Source organism: Lithobates pipiens, unplaced genomic scaffold (assembly GCF_037356315.1).
Source record: "Lithobates pipiens isolate NorthernLeopardFrog02 unplaced genomic scaffold, aLitPip1_a1.2 Scaffold_23, whole genome shotgun sequence".
Taxonomy (NCBI): domain Eukaryota; kingdom Metazoa; phylum Chordata; class Amphibia; order Anura; family Ranidae; genus Lithobates; species Lithobates pipiens.
This window is the reverse complement of record NW_027507785.1, coordinates 290333227-290348985: the sequence shown is the minus strand read 5'-3', so window position 1 is coordinate 290348985 and position 15759 is coordinate 290333227. Positions and strand designations below refer to the sequence as shown.

Genomic DNA, 15759 nt, shown 5'->3' with positions numbered 1-15759 from the left:
GAATTGTATCTACCATATTCTAAACTAAAAACTAGTGAGATAATAATCAATGCATCTGGTTATGGTAGAAACTTAAAAAAAAAAGGATGATAAGAATAACATAAAAATCCGGATTTATGAGAAAGGATGAGATATTCTATTATCAGAATAGTGTGTGTGAGTATGGAAGAAAAACAACAATTAAAGGCTATAAGTATAAGGAACAGTTCTATATGATGGACTCAAACAGCAAATGGAGAGCAAAAAATCAGGATATCAAGCATGCTTAAATCCATGGAGTCGTCAGGAGAGCAAAGGCAACTTCTTTTGTGTGAGCTCTGATGCTCATTTCTCCCATAAAGTGTAGAAGATTTGTTGATTTGATGAAAATGACGTAGATTGTCGGCACATAGTTTCTTGATTTTCCGTCCAATTCAATAGGTTGCGTGTCTTGGAGAGTTGTTTGGAGGTCATTTGCAGAACGACATATAAATTTGGAGCCTTGAAAAGTGAAACGCACCAAAAAGGGAAATCCCCATTGGTATGTTATTTGGTTGCTTTGTAATACTTGTAATAGGGGGTTAAAAGCCCTTCTATTGTTGATACTGAGTTGGAATAAATCTGCAAAAAGCTGGTAGTTATTGCATTGGAAGGAGAAAGATTCTTTATTTCTTGCTGCAACTAATAGTTATTGTTTTGTTTTGTAGAAATGGAACTTTGCGATGATATCACTGTCAAATTTTGTAGGCGTTAGGGCTCTATGAACCCTGTCCATTTCTAAGCGCTCCACAGGGATAGCTGGTTGTAATTCCTGAAAGAGTACTGTTATAGTGGATTGCAGGTCAATTCTAGTTTCAGGAATAACTCTAATGCGCAGGCTCAGTGCATGCACCCCCACGAAATATGTTTCTAAACGGCCTTGTATCTTCTTTTCCTGGTTCTAATTCACAGCCAAGCTAAAAGGTATCTATGTTTGTGTTCTTTTAGATTCTTACAGTGACTTTCATTTAACCAGGTTAACCAGAGCAGCTGAGGTTATTCTTTGAGTCGAGGCGCAGAACAGAAAACCCAAATTACCAAACGGCTCCTTCAAGGGCAGCACGAAATACAGTATATACAGTGCTCAAATGAGTACACCCTGATTTTATTCAATATCTTAATAAACACAAAAACTATTTCCAGAATGTTGACAAAACTGAGTTTTATAGAACATTTGTTCAGCTCATTTACATGAAAGTAAAGTTAATAATATAACTCAGATTTCAAAATCTTCAGTTTTAACCAAATTAGTTGATGCAAAAATGAATACACCCCACAACAAAAACTACTACATCTAGTTTTTTGTATTGACCTCCTTGATTTGTAAGAACAGCACCAAGTCTTCTAGGCATGAAATGAACAAGTTGGCAACATATTGCAACATCTATCTCTTTTCCATTCTTAACCACTTAAGGACCAGGCCTCTTTTTCGGACTTGGTGTTTCCATGTTTAAAACAGTTTTTTTTGCTAGAAAATTACTTAGAACCCCCAAACATTTTATATTGTTTTTTTTCTAACACCCTAGAGAATAAAATGGCGGTCATTGAAATACTTTTTTTCACACCGTATTTGCGCAGCGGTCTTAGAAGCGCACTTTTTTTGGAAAAAATTCACTTTTTTGAATAAAAAAATAAGACAACAGTAAAATTAGCCCAATTTTTTTTATACTGTGAAAGATAATGGTATGCCGAGTAAATTGATACCCAACATGTCACGCTTCAAAATTGCGCCCGCTCGTGGAATGGCGTCAAACTTTTAGCCTCAAAAATCTCCATAAGCGTCATTTAAAAAATTCTACAGGTTGCATTTTTTGCGTTACAGAGGAGGTCTAGGGCTAGAATTATTGCTCTCGCTCTACCGATCGCGGCGATACCTCTCATATGTGGTTTGACCACTGTTTTCATATGCGGCGCTACTCACGTATGCGCTCGCTTCTGTGCGTAAGCTCGTCGTAACGGGGTGTTTTTAAAAAATTTTTTTTTTTTTCTTATTTATTTTAATTTATTTTATTTATTTTTACACTTTTTAAAAAAAATAAATAAAATGGATCACTTTTATTCCTATTACAAGGAATGTAAACATCCCTTGTAATAGAGAAAAGCATGACAGGTCCTCTTAAATATGAGATCTGGGGTCAAAAGGTCCTCAGATCTCATATTTGGGCTAAAATGCAAAAAAAAAAAAAAAAAAATGAAAATCTGACATTTAAAAAAAATATATACCTTTAAGAGGTATGGGCGGAAGTGACGTTTTGACGTCGCTTACGCCCTCCTATGGTATAGAGACGAGTGGGGGCCATCTTAGCCTCACTTGTCTCTATGCCCAGCAGACGGAAGGACCCAATCGCCTCCGCCGCTACCGACGGCTCCGGTAAGCGGCGGAAGGTGCGGGAGGGGGGGTGGCACCTCTCCCGCCGCCGATAGCGGTGATCTCGCGGCGAATCCGCCGCGGAGACCACCGTTATCGTACAGCCGACCGCCGCCTGAAGAGATGGATATCTCGGTTGTGGCAGCAGCTGCTGCCGTTACCGAGATATCCCTCTTCAAAAATAGGACGTACATCGTCGTGCGGCGGTCGGCAAGTGGTTAAAGAACGACGTCTGTTAGAACTTGGATGTTGGATGGAGAGTGATGCTTATCGCTTCAGAATTCCCCATAGGTGATTATTTATGTTCAGATCAGGAGACATACTTGGCCCCTAAATCACTTTCACCCTGTTCTACTTCAGAAATGCAACAGGTGGCCTGAGATGTAAAAGTCGACCAAGGGCACAGAATGATGGTAGCATCTTCTCTTTCAATATAGAGCAGTGCATCTGTGAATTCATACTGCCATCAATGAAATACAGCTTCCCGACACCAGCACTCATGTAGCCCCACAGAAGGACACTGCCACTACCATGTTTTGCTGTAGGCACCATGCATTTTTCTTTGTTCTCCTCACCTTTGCGAGGTCATAGGCCGCGTACACACGCGGGGACTGTTCGCCCAACTTTGTTCGTCAAACAGTTTGAGCGGACAGTCCGCTCAAAATTAGCATGGACGGACTTGGCCACACACGACGAACGAACAGTCCGCTGAAACTTGCGCGATGACGTGAACGGCACGTACGAGGGGACTAGAAATACGACGTCCTATACACTGCAATGCAACCTTCGTCGTGTAAATCCTTTCTGAGCATGCGCGGAACTTAGTTTGACGAACAAGCCTACACACGGGCGGACTGTCCGCTCAAACCAAGTTTCAGCGGACAGTTTTACGGAATTTCCGAAAAACTTTGTTCGTCAGACTGTCTGCTGAAGCCCACACACGAGCGGACTGTCCGCCGAAACACTGTTCAGCGGACAAAGTTGGGCGAACAGTCCCCGCGTGTGTACGCGGCCATACAGTTTTGAGGCCATCAATTTTAAAAACCATTTATCTTGGTCTCATCACTCCAGAGTACAGAATCCCAGTAGTCTTTTTTTTTTTTTTTTTTTTTTTTTTTTTTTTTTTTTTTTAGCATGGGCACTGGCAAATTCTAGGTGGGCTTTTTTTATGCATAGGCTTTAGGAAAGGCTTTCTTCATAGACAATACCCATGCATGCCATTCCTTTACAGTGTATGCCATATTGTGTCACGGGAAACAATCACCCCAGTTTGGCTTTCTACTACTTTAGCTAACTGCAGTGAACTTGCATGGGGATTTTCTTCAACCCACCTCATCAGAAGATGCTCCTGTCGAGGTGTCATTGAGTTCCATCTTTGTTACATTTTTGTGTCACTTTTGCTACAGTATTCTGACTGATCAGTAAAGCTTTGCTGATCTTCTTGGAACCTTCACCTTTCTTGTGTAAAGAAATAATCTTCTTTCTCAGGCCTTGTGACATTTCACTTCCATGTGGTGCCATTGCTGACAGCATGAAATGGGAAGGGGTTTTCTGTAATTAACACCCTTTTATAATCAACTGTCTGCTGGACACCTGTTTAATGAATAATTAGACTCACTTGTAGTTGAATTCTTGTCTAAAATTTAGCTTTGCTCCTAAGACTTTCATTGTGGTATATTCAATTTTGCAACATGTTCTTGAATTAATTTGTTAGGAAAAAATACTTTTTTGTGTGTGTGTGCAAATGAATATTGGTTGCAATCAGTGGCTCGCATTTGTGGGAGTATTTTGTAGTATAGTGTCCCATAGAAAATGTTGATTCTGAAAGGAAATTAAAGGTTTTCTAACCAATCTGTTGGTGTTTACTCAATTATGCTGAGCACGGTGTGTGTGTGTGTGTGTGTGTGTGTGTATGTATATGTATATGTATATATATATATATATATATATATATATATATATATATATAGATATATATATATACATATATACAGTACTGCTTGACCTGAGAAGGAGGGAACACCCAAAAAGCCTGTCCTGAAAATATAGTTGTTAGTGGAAATAAAAAAGTACCATGGACAGTACACAGTAGTTTTTGTTGTACTTAATTTATCCACTGCTATTTGTATTGAGACTGTCATAACTATAGCGTTAGGACCACAGTAGACAGAGGAGCCTTGGCGGTGCACAGCAGCTTTCACATATACAGGTGCATCTCATAAAATTAGAATATCATGAAAAAGTTTTTATAATTTTGATAATGATGGCTGACAGCTAGTGGAAACACAAAATTCAGTATCTCACAAAATTTGAATATTACATAAGACCAATAAAAAAGGATTTTTAATACAGAAATGTTGGCTCACTGAAAAGTATGTCCGTGTACAGTATAGTATGCATTCAATACTTGGTTGGGGCTCCTTTTACATGAATTACTATTACTGCATTAATGCGGCGTGGCTTGGAGTCAATCAGCCTGTGGCACTTCTGAGGTATTATGGAAGCCCAGGTTGCTTTGATAGCGGCCTTCAGCTCGTCTTCATTGTTGGGTCTGAGGTCTCTCATCTTCCTATTGACAGTACCCCACAGATTTTCTATGGGTTTTAGGTCAGGCGAGTTTGCTGGCCAATCAAGCACAGTGATACCATGATCTTTGAGTGCATACTATATGTACATAAACATGTCAACATGTCTGTTTTAAAAATCCTATTTTTTATTGCTCTTATGTAATATTTTCATTTTGTGAGATACTGAATTTTGAGTTTTCACTAGCTGTCAACCATCATTATCAAAATGAAAAGAAAAAAAAATGCTTGAAATATATCACTCTGTGTGTAACGCATCTATATATAATATATAGGTTTCACTTTTTGAATTGAATTACTGAAATAAATTAACTTTTTTTGATGTTCAAATTTTATGAGATGCACCTGTATTTGCAAATGTGTGCTAAACCTCCTTTTTTAATGTGAATTGTTAGACAAGGTCAATTTGTTTTTCTTGCAGGTAAATGTGCTGGGAAATTTTCTGTGGTTTGTGAAGTTTATTAATACATCAGCAATCCTCATTCATCAATCATCAAGTATTGTTTTACTGCATTCATATTTCTTTTTTACTCTTTTCAGTGAAAGTGCCTACATCAAGGCAGTATATGACCTCTCCTACCTGACAAATTACAGATTCACCTGCTTACCCTACCACAGTGATTTCATCTTCCACCTAAGTCCTCATGGATTCCGCTACAGAAGAGCTCTGAGGACAGCACATCAGCACACAGGTAAGTCTGCTGTCCATATACATTTGGTGCTGCCCATGTACTACTTGTTTTTGCCTCTTGGGCAGTTTAAACTAAATCAGGCTCAACACAGATCTGCAAATCAAGTTAGCTTAAAGCAGGAGTCCGCCGGGAGTTCCGCCGTTTTTTTTTTTTTTTTTAAAAGCCAGCAGCTACAATTACTGCAGCTGCTGACTTTTAAAATAAGGACACTTACCCGCCCAGCGCGCCCGTGATGTCGGCACCCGAAGCCGATCTCTCGATCATCTCTCGGGTGCTGCCGCCGCCATCTTGGGTATGGGAATCAGGAAGTGGAGCCTTTCGGCTTCATTTCCCGGTTCTCTACTGCGCATACGCGAGTCGCGCTGCGCAATAAGGATGGTCCTGCTGTCTCTGGGATCCGTGTGTTTCCCAGCAGGCAGCGGGGGACTTTTGGAAAGGGGCGTAGATCTACGCCCCTTTCCGCAGATAGCTATGCCGGAAGTGGGTGCAGATACCTGTACTGTACAGGTACCTGCACCCCCCTCCCCCCTGAAAGGTGCCAATTGTGGCGCCGGAGGGGGGGGGGGATTCCAATGAGCGGAAGGTCCACTTTAGGGTGGACCTCCGCTTTAAAGTATAACTAAAGGCAAAGATATTTTTTTTTCCATTTTGTATGGAATAAGGGAGGGTTAGAACCCTTGTCAGTTTATTTTTTCCTTTTTGCCGTCTGTGCACCATTGGGGAAATGTTACTGTTCCATAGCTATAACAGCACATGAGAGGAAATCCCTTCAAAGTGGCTGTCACCAGGGTCACCTGAACTAGTTTCGACGTTGGAGGATTTCCCCTGTATTACTGTTCCCTATTGGGAATAGTGACAGCAATAAAAACGTGACAGGTGTTCTAATCCCTTTCCACTCTCTAAAACTAAAACAAAATTATGTTTTGCCTTTTGTTATACTTAAAAGTATTAAACTCAAAAAAAAATTTAAAAATTTAAAAAAAGTTTTTTTAAAAAAATAAAGAAAATTGAGTACTGTCCGTGATACTTTTTTTATTTGCACTAACATACAATTTTTCAGGACAAGCTTTCGGGGTATGTCCCCTTCTTCAAGGTCCAAGCAGTACTGATTTACAAATTTTTAAGCAGAATGTAAAAACAAAGCAAAAAAAACACCTCTGAGGGAAAGAAGAGAAAAAAAAACAACAAAAAAAAAACACATACAAATCAATGGCGATAACAGCTGAGTTAGTGAGATTTTGCCTTGTTTTTACATTCTGCTTAAAAATTTGTAAATCAGTACATGCGCAGCATTTATGGCACCCGCTCTGTGCTGTGTTAAGGTGCCTACCGTGTGCATGAAGAGTCCATGTGGCTGAACAGAGCAAATCTGGAAGGAAGCCTCCGGATTGACTTGCCTGAGCACTGGCAGTGTAATGCTGGAGGGCATTCTTTGACAGGTAAAGCAGGCCATACATGGGGCAAATTTATTTTCTGCAACTTAGGGGCATACCTAGATCATTTGGCACCCGGAGCAGATAGTACTTCTGGACCCCCCTCCAAATTTAAAATGTAAAAACACACACAAAATATGAACTTTAGCCTACCTTAAAAGTGGACTGGGGCGCAGGGCTGGTGAAAGGATTTTTTTTTTTTTTTTACACAGGTGAAAGTGCAATTTGCATTATAGTTGCTCCGCAAATATTACATTATGCTCCACCACAAATATTACATTATGCTCCACCATTAATATTTAAGTATACTGCTCCACAAATAGCACAGCACGCCTCCATACCCAACACACCTCCGCAACCCCTTAACACAACTTTGTACCCCCAACACATCTCTATACCTTCAGCATGCTTTTGTACCACCTTGGACATCTCTGCACCCCCAGAATGCTTCTGAACCCCTTAGCATGCGTCTGTGCCCCCAGCACATCTCTATATCCACATTTTATCCTTGTACCCCCCCCAGGACACCTCTGTACCCCCTTACTCATCTTTGATCCTCCACACACATCTTTGCACACCTTCACAGCCCCCAGCACACTTCCACCCCCCCCCCCCACAATCCTCTGCACCCCTCATATGTATTCCCAAGTATACCTCTGTAACCACAGCAAACCTTTGTATCCCAGATGCCTTTGTACTCTCCAGCATTGCTTTGTTACCCCCAGGAAGCCTCTGCACCCCAGCACACTTCTTTACCCCCTCGTACACATCTGCACCCCCTGAATCCTCTGTATCCTTCAGTGAGTCTACATAGGTCTCAGCACATCTCTGCAACCCCCCCCCCCCCCCCCAAACACACACACACACACACACACACACACACACACACACACACACACACACACACACACACACACACACACACACACACACACACACACACACACACAACTCTGCACTGCTGTATTACCAATTGGCAGCTCTCGCCCCCCTACTTAGTGCAGTAAACAAACTCCTGAAGCTTGATACACATGCTGAAATGCCTATAATGCCGTGTACACATGACCGGACTTTCTGGCAGACTAAGTCCGACGGTCTTCCTGACCGACTTTTCAGCGGAGTTCCGACGGACTTTCCGATGGACTTGGTCGCACACAATCACTGCCCATACAGTTGGTTTTCTTCTGTCAGACTAGCATACAGACGAACGGATTTTTCGACCGGACGCGAGTCAGTCGGAAAGATTTTAAACATGTTCTAAATCTAAAGTCCATCTGATTTTTAGACAGCAAAGGTCTTATGAAGCCCACACACGGTCGAATTGTCCAACGGATTCGTTCCGTTGGACCTTTGCTGTTGAAACGTCCGGCCGTGTGTACACAGCATTAGATGCCTAAAAAAAGAAAAAGGAAAAAAAAAAGGCTTCAAGAAATACATCTTGTTTACATTCTGCTTAAAGTGATACTAAACCCACAGAAGTAAAATCAGTCTGTATATTCAGTAAAGCATGCTTGTTATACTCACTGTGGGACCTAAGGGGTTAATCCTCTGCATTGTGTAAAAAGGCTGTCTTGATCCTGTCCTTTCTGATCCTCTCCTTCTTGCACTGTCTCCAAAACATATCTAGATAAGACAGATTTAGTAGAGTCAGACTGCACATGCTCCGTTTGGTGTGTATTGCTTGCTGTGTATTGGGAGGGTGCATGTGATCAACAAAGGGCCAATCAGCACTGCCCAGACAGAGGGTCAGAGGGTCCTCAATCTTGATAGGTCAACCGGTTCAGTATGAAAACTTTTCCTACAAGCTTTAACCAGTGCTTGGCCGGACACTGCTAGAAGTCACAAGACTGCTATATACTGCTGATAAGCAAAGGTATTTAGCAGTTTATATTTACTAAAATAATTGCATTCCCATGTTTTGTGTACTGTGGGAGATTACACAGATGTCCTGTGTGTTTTTGGCTCAGTTTCAGGTCCGAATTCAGGCCTGATTCATCACTGAAACAGAAAACAGGGACGCACTGGAGCCCTACTGTGAGCCGCATCCAAATTCAGTGTGAACTAAGCCTTAGTGTGAATGGCCCCTTCACACTTGTGCAACTTTTCCTGTGACTTGGGACTGCAAAGTCGCATTAACCAGTTGTACCCCATGATTTCCAATGAGCACCATTCATATCTGTGCGACATCATGTCCATGGACTTGAGGTCCATAAACCTCAAGATTACACAGGCATTGCTTCAAGTAGCTCCAAAGTCATGCGACTTTCAGGTCGTACAAAGGGGTCTAAATCAGCTTTTTTTTTTTTGCTTTTTTTTTAGAATGTTTTTTTCTGACACCATCATTTTGTAGTAGCCTCTGTAGCTATAAATATTGGTACTATTAGTACCTTTTTAGTATGTATTAGTATTATTTTTAGTATTATAACCTGCTTAGAACTATCAGTGAAATGCTTTAGTATTTGTTAGAATTAGGTCAGTGCAGCTCTCAGTAAGTCTATGTGACCCCATGTAGTATTCTACTTAGTTCAATTGTGTTTTTACCTTTGACACACCTGGACTATACCATCTATGGCATTAATGATCAGGTAATTGTGACACAGATGGTATATAAAGTTGTTAATAATTATCAAGTAGTTTTGTGATCACATGCAGGTATGAGATAACTTACACCTTTTCATGAGACACTGAAATAGTGTTTTCTACTTTACAAGTATCAGGACTATTATGTCCTGTGATGACCAAATATGTTCATGGAAACATTGTTTTCTTTTGTTTATGTGATAAAGCCAAATCAATTCCAAAACCAAAGACCAAAGGCATCAAAAGATTACAGGAAATACCCCTGGAATGTTTCATTTTTTTAACGCTTTATTTTCAAAATAAAAAATCATTTTTACATGTATTTTAAAACATTTAGTACAAATTTGAACAGCACAGATAATACAAGGGAAATCACCCTAAATTGGGTGAAATAAAAAATTTAAATATACAATCCCTTACAGAAGAGAACCTTGTGTCTCATCATACAGAGGAACATGAAGTAAAAAACGTATATAGTATGCATCTAAGCCAGAAGGATACCCTGCTTCCCCCGAAAATAAGACCTAGCCTGATTGTCGGTGATGGCTGCAATATAAGCCCTACCCCCCCAAATATCTGAACAGTCAGCACTGTTCCAGTCCAGGTCCCATCAAGGTACCAGGTGTTACCCTTTTCTTCTTCTTGTCAGGCCTCATCACAAATTGTGTTTCATGTATTTCCTTCCAGATAAGGTCATTAAGGAAAGGAAAAAATCACTCAAGGAAAAAAATGAGCAGGAAAAGATCCATCAGAAGAGACATTTGGACTTTCTTGATATTCTTCTCTGTGCTAAGGTAATTCTTTTCTACCTTCCGGATGTAGCCAATGCCATATACCAGTGATGGCGAACCTTGGCACCCCAGATGTTTTGGAACTACATTTCCCATGATGCTCCAGTACACTGCAGAGCGCCAGAGCATCATGGGAAATGTAGTTCCAAAACATCTGGGGTGCCAAGGTTCGCCATCACTGCCATATACTGTTTATATTATGAAATTAAAACCTATGCTGATTTCCACCTCATACTTTTGAAGGTATTAGACCAGGGATAGGCAACCTTTTGAGCACAGTGTGCCGAAAAATGTTTTCAAAGAAATTGAGCATGCCGATTTTACAAAAAAAAATTACATTTCACACTCTCAATCATGAAAAGGATATTTTATAATTAAATGTAAACTACTTGAGTAGTATTGAGAAATTAGCATCCTGTACTCTCATGCCTCAGATCAGCCCCAATTCTGCACTCTCAAACCTCAGATCACTGCCTCCCCCTGCACATCTGCCCCATTACTGTAACCCCGTGGACATCTGCTGTACCACTGTACTACCCTGCACATCTGCCCCACCACTGTAACTCCCTGCACATCTGCAGTACCACTGTACCCCCTTGCTCATCTGTCCCACCACTGTAACTTCCTGCTCATCTGTCCCACCACTGTACCTTCCTGTATATCTGCTCCACTGCCATACCCCCATGCTCTTCCGTCTCACCGCTGAACCATCTTCTCATCTGTCCTAACACTGAACTTATCTGCTCATCTGCCCCACAACTGTAACCCCCTTTCTCATTTGCCATACAACTGTACCTACAACACATCTGTCCCACCTCTGTTACCCCTGCTCTTCTGCCCCACCGCTGTAACCCCCTGCTCATGTGTTCCACCAATGTACCTCCTTTTCCTCTGTACCCACTGCTCCTCTGCCCCTACCGCTGTAACCCCCTGCTCCTCTGCCACTACCACTGTAACCCCTTGTAATTTGTCCTACCAATGTACTTCCTTTCTCCTTTGCCCCACCACTGTATCCCCTGTACATCTGCCCCACCTCTGTACCCCCTGCTCATCAGTTCCACCAATGCACTTCCTTTCAGATCTGCCCCACCTCTTTACCCCTCTGCTCTTCTCTCCCACCGCTGAACCCCTTTCTCATCTGCCCCAACACTGAACCCCTCCTGCTCATCTTTTCCACCACTGTAACCCCCTGCTCATCTGCCCCATCACTATACCCCCTGCTTTTCTGTCTCACCACTGAACCCCCTTCTAATCCCTCCCACCAATATACCTCCTGCACATCTGCCCCACCACTATGCCCCCTCGCTCTTATGTCCCACCACTGTAACACCCCTGCTCATTTGCCCTATCAATGTACCCCTTTTCTCATCTGCCCCACCACTGTACCCCCCTGCACATCTGCTCCACCACCATATCCCCATGCCCTTCTGTCTCACTACTGAATCACCTTCTCATCTGTCCTAACACTGAACCCATCTGCTCATCTGCCCCACCACTGTAACCCACTTTCTCATCTGCCCACCAATGTACCTCCTGCACATCTGTCTCACCTCTGTACTCCCCTGCTCTCCTACCCCACCACTGTAACCCAATGCTCATCTGTTCCTCCAGTACACCTCCTTTCACATCTGCCCCACTGCTCTACCCCCTACTTTTCTGTCCTACCACTGAACCCCCTGCTCATCTGGCCCAACGCTGAGCCCCCCCTGCTCATCTTCCCCATCACTGTAGCCCCCTGCTCTTCTGTCCCACTGCTTAACCCCCTGATCTCTTCAACCACTGTACCTCCCTGCACATCTGCCCCACCACTGTACCCTCTTGCTCTTCTGTCCCACCTCTGAGCAGTGGCCAATGACAGTCCTCCTCCTCTTGGAAACAGGGACCGCCCCCCCACCAGAGCTGCACCCAATCTTGTGACAGTGGGGTCACTTTGGACACAGGGTGAATAAAAGAAACCCCCGATATGGTCTGTGATAACCATATTCAAGGCTGTATATACATTGTATACAGATTGGATGTATACTGTATATGGGGGTTAAGTATCATTGCTGTGAGGAATTAAGTTGTTTTGCATTTCTATTGTTCATTTAAGTCTGTCCTTGTGTGTATTGTAAAGAGCCAGACAGACTGGCTGCCAACCCTTTGTGAAAAGATGTGTATTGGGTGGGATCATTTGAAGCCTAGCAGACGTCAGGATGAGGTGTTGAGTCTTGGGATGTGTGGGTGGAGCTGGGCCCTTGTTCATGTTAAAGCATGTGCCTTGAATTGTGTATAAAGTGACAATGTTTCTCAATAATAAAGTCATTCCTACTACAGAAGAGACAGAGTGCGTCTCGTCTTTTTGCCAGAGGGGTCGGCTCCTATAGGAAAGGGTCGTTTAGCTGTGGATATTGGTAGCGAGTGGATGTGTGTCTAGGAGAGGGAACATCGTAAACGGCGTTAACCCCCAGTATATTAGGGGTGCCGTTACATTGGTTGGCAGCAGCGGGATCTTCCCTCCAGTTACTGGGACACTTCAAACCACCACAGTAAATGACCAGCTATGCAACCTGCAGGAAAGCCACACTGAAAGACTTACTTGAGAGCCGTGGAGGGACCAGTGGGACAAAGAACAAGGCCACCTTGATCAGGGAACTAACCGAGATGGATCAGAGGGATGGTGATGCAGGACCCCGGTCAGTTGAAGACTTGTTTCAGCAACGAGTTCGACAGCGGGTGGCATTATATGGTGCTAACCCATCAGAGACCGCCATACAGAATGCCATTAGAGACATCCAGCTGCAGGATGAGCGACAGGAGAGAGAACTAGAGCGGCAACATGAGCAGAGAATGGCAGAAATACGGCAATCGGAGACAACACCTAAAGATGCAGCGCCTGTCCGTAAGTTGCCCTTTCGGGCGTTCAAACTATTTAAGGAGGGAGAGGAGGAAATTGAAGCATTCCTGCAGGACTTTGAGAGACTATGCCAGATACATGAAGTACCCCAAGATTGGGTCGCCTTACTGGCAAGTAATTTAACTGGCAGAGCGGCGGATGCGTATCGGGCCCTGGAGGATGAGGACGCTAAAGACTATGACCGGGTAAAAGAAGCTCTGCTAGCCCGATTTGCCATTACACCCGAAGCCAGCCGGATTAAGTTTCGAGAATCCCGGAAACAAACCCACATAACATACGTGGAGTGGGCACATCGTCTGCAGCGAGACCTTAAGGGCTGGATCCAGGGAAGCCACGCTCATACCATAGAGGACATCACCCAACTAGTACTCTTAGAACAGTTCTTTAACCACACCCCTCCGGTACTACGGGATTGGGTATGAGATAAGCAACCACGGACTGTACAGCAAGCGGCTACTTTGGCCAATGAATATCTGGACTCTCGAAGGTCAGGCGGAAGCGAGCGCTATCTACCATCTCGGCCCAGTTTATCAGCCTCTAACACAGCTTCAGCACCAACCCCAGCGGCCACTTATCCTCAGCAGCCCAGGTTCAACTCCCAGGACTATGCACAACCCATCAGGTGTTTCGGATGTAAACAGCTAGGGCACAAAAAGCCAAACTGTCCATTAAATCCAGCCATCCAGTCCCAGTCATGGAGACAACCAGCAAGGGGGAGCCCCCACACACCCATGCCTGCGGCCCACTGCGTTGAGGAGGAAGAACATTGGGGCGTCCTGCACGAGGCTGATCCAATACAAGCAGATAACCGGGACAACAGGCAACAACACAGGCAGACGGTCCGGGTTAATGGAACGGTAGCCAATGGCTTACGTGATAGCGGCGATACCATGACCCTATTACAGAAGAACCTCATCCCAGAGAGCCAACACACCGGAGACACTGTAGCCGTAAGAGTAGCGGGAGGTACCATCTTCCGGCTACCCGTGGCCCGTGTTCACCTGGATTGGGGGGTTGGTTCGGGACACGTGAATGTGGGGGTGATGAAGGACTTGCCTGCGGATGTACTACTGGGGAATGATTTGGCCCCCCTCCTTTCTGCTTACACCCCGATGGGCCCCGATGAAGTCAACCCTGTGACTACCCGTGCACAGACACGTACTGCTGGAACCGGCCCGCTTGCTGCAGAGACCCAGGTGAAACTATCCTCCCCGACACGTACCTTAGATCAGGCGCGCCTAGGCTGGGATACCCCAGAAGCATTCGGGAGGGAAACTCGGGAGGACCCGACCTTACACAAGTATAGGGCTAAGGCAGATACTCAGGAAAGGGGAATAGATGGGGAGCTGTTTGAATGGGATGGGGATAGACTGTATAGGATCCCTAAGCCATCTCAGAGAAGTAAGGCCCCTTCGCAGAAACGACAGCTGGTGGTACCTAAGAAATACCAGCTGGAGATTCTGCGAATCGGGCATGATGTGCCGCTAGCAGGACATCTAGGGTTCCGTCGCACGGCCCATAGGATCACACAGAATTTCTTCTGGCCCAATTTTAGCCAGGATGTCCGACAATACTGCAAAATGTGTGACATATGTCAACGGATAGGGAAGAGGGGGGACCACCCTAAGGCTAAACTCATGTCCATGCCTATTATTGGGGAGCCCTTTTACCGCATAGCCGTTGACATTGTGGGTCCCCTGGCCCGGCCTAGTCCATCCGGAAAGAAGTATATTCTCACCGTGGTGGACTACGCCACCCGTTACCCAGAGGCAGTAGCTATGTCCAAAATTGAAGCAGAGACAGTAGCTGATGCCCTGGTTAAGATTTTTACCAGAGTGGGGTTCCCTAAGGAGATTCTCTCTAACCAGGGAACCCAATTTACCGCGGTACTCACCCGGCAGTTGTGGAAGGTGTGCAATATTAAGCCCTTACTGAGCTCCCCCTACCACCCCCAGACTAATGGTCTCTGCGGACGCTTTAACGGGACCCTCAAGCAAATGCTGAGGACCTTTTCGGACTCTTGCAGAGACTGAGAGAGATTCCTGCCTCACCTGTTATTTGCGTACAGAGAGGTACCCCAGGAATCTATTGGGTTCTCGCCCTTCGAGTTGCTCTATGGGAGAAGGGTCCGCGGACCCCTCGATCTCATCAGAGGACACTGGGAGGGAGAGACAGAGCAAGAAGGGACCCCCATAGTACCCTATGTTCTGTAACTCAGGGACCGCATGGAGCAACTGTCTCTGATGGTAAGAGAGAATCTCCAGGCGGCCCAGGGAAGACAGAAGAGATGGTACGACCGGGGGGCCCGACAGCGGGTCTTCCAGGTTGGGCAGAAGGTCTTAGGGCTCAAGCCTGTGAAGACCGACAAGATGCAGGCATCTTGGCAGGGCCCGTAT

The 15759-nt window shown here is 44.3% G+C and overlaps 1 protein-coding gene across 1 annotated transcript in view; it reads left to right on the top strand.

Moving 5' to 3' along the window:
* LOC143926516 (cytochrome P450 4A4-like) overlaps positions 1-15759 on the top strand; it is a 135163-nt gene that overhangs the window by 88093 nt on the left and 31311 nt on the right. Inside the window, exons 6-7 of the mRNA XM_077450309.1 lie at positions 5512-5663; positions 10364-10470. Of these exons, the coding sequence (XP_077306435.1) occupies positions 5512-5663; positions 10364-10470 (259 nt within the window). The remainder of the gene's footprint in view (positions 1-5511; positions 5664-10363; positions 10471-15759) is intronic.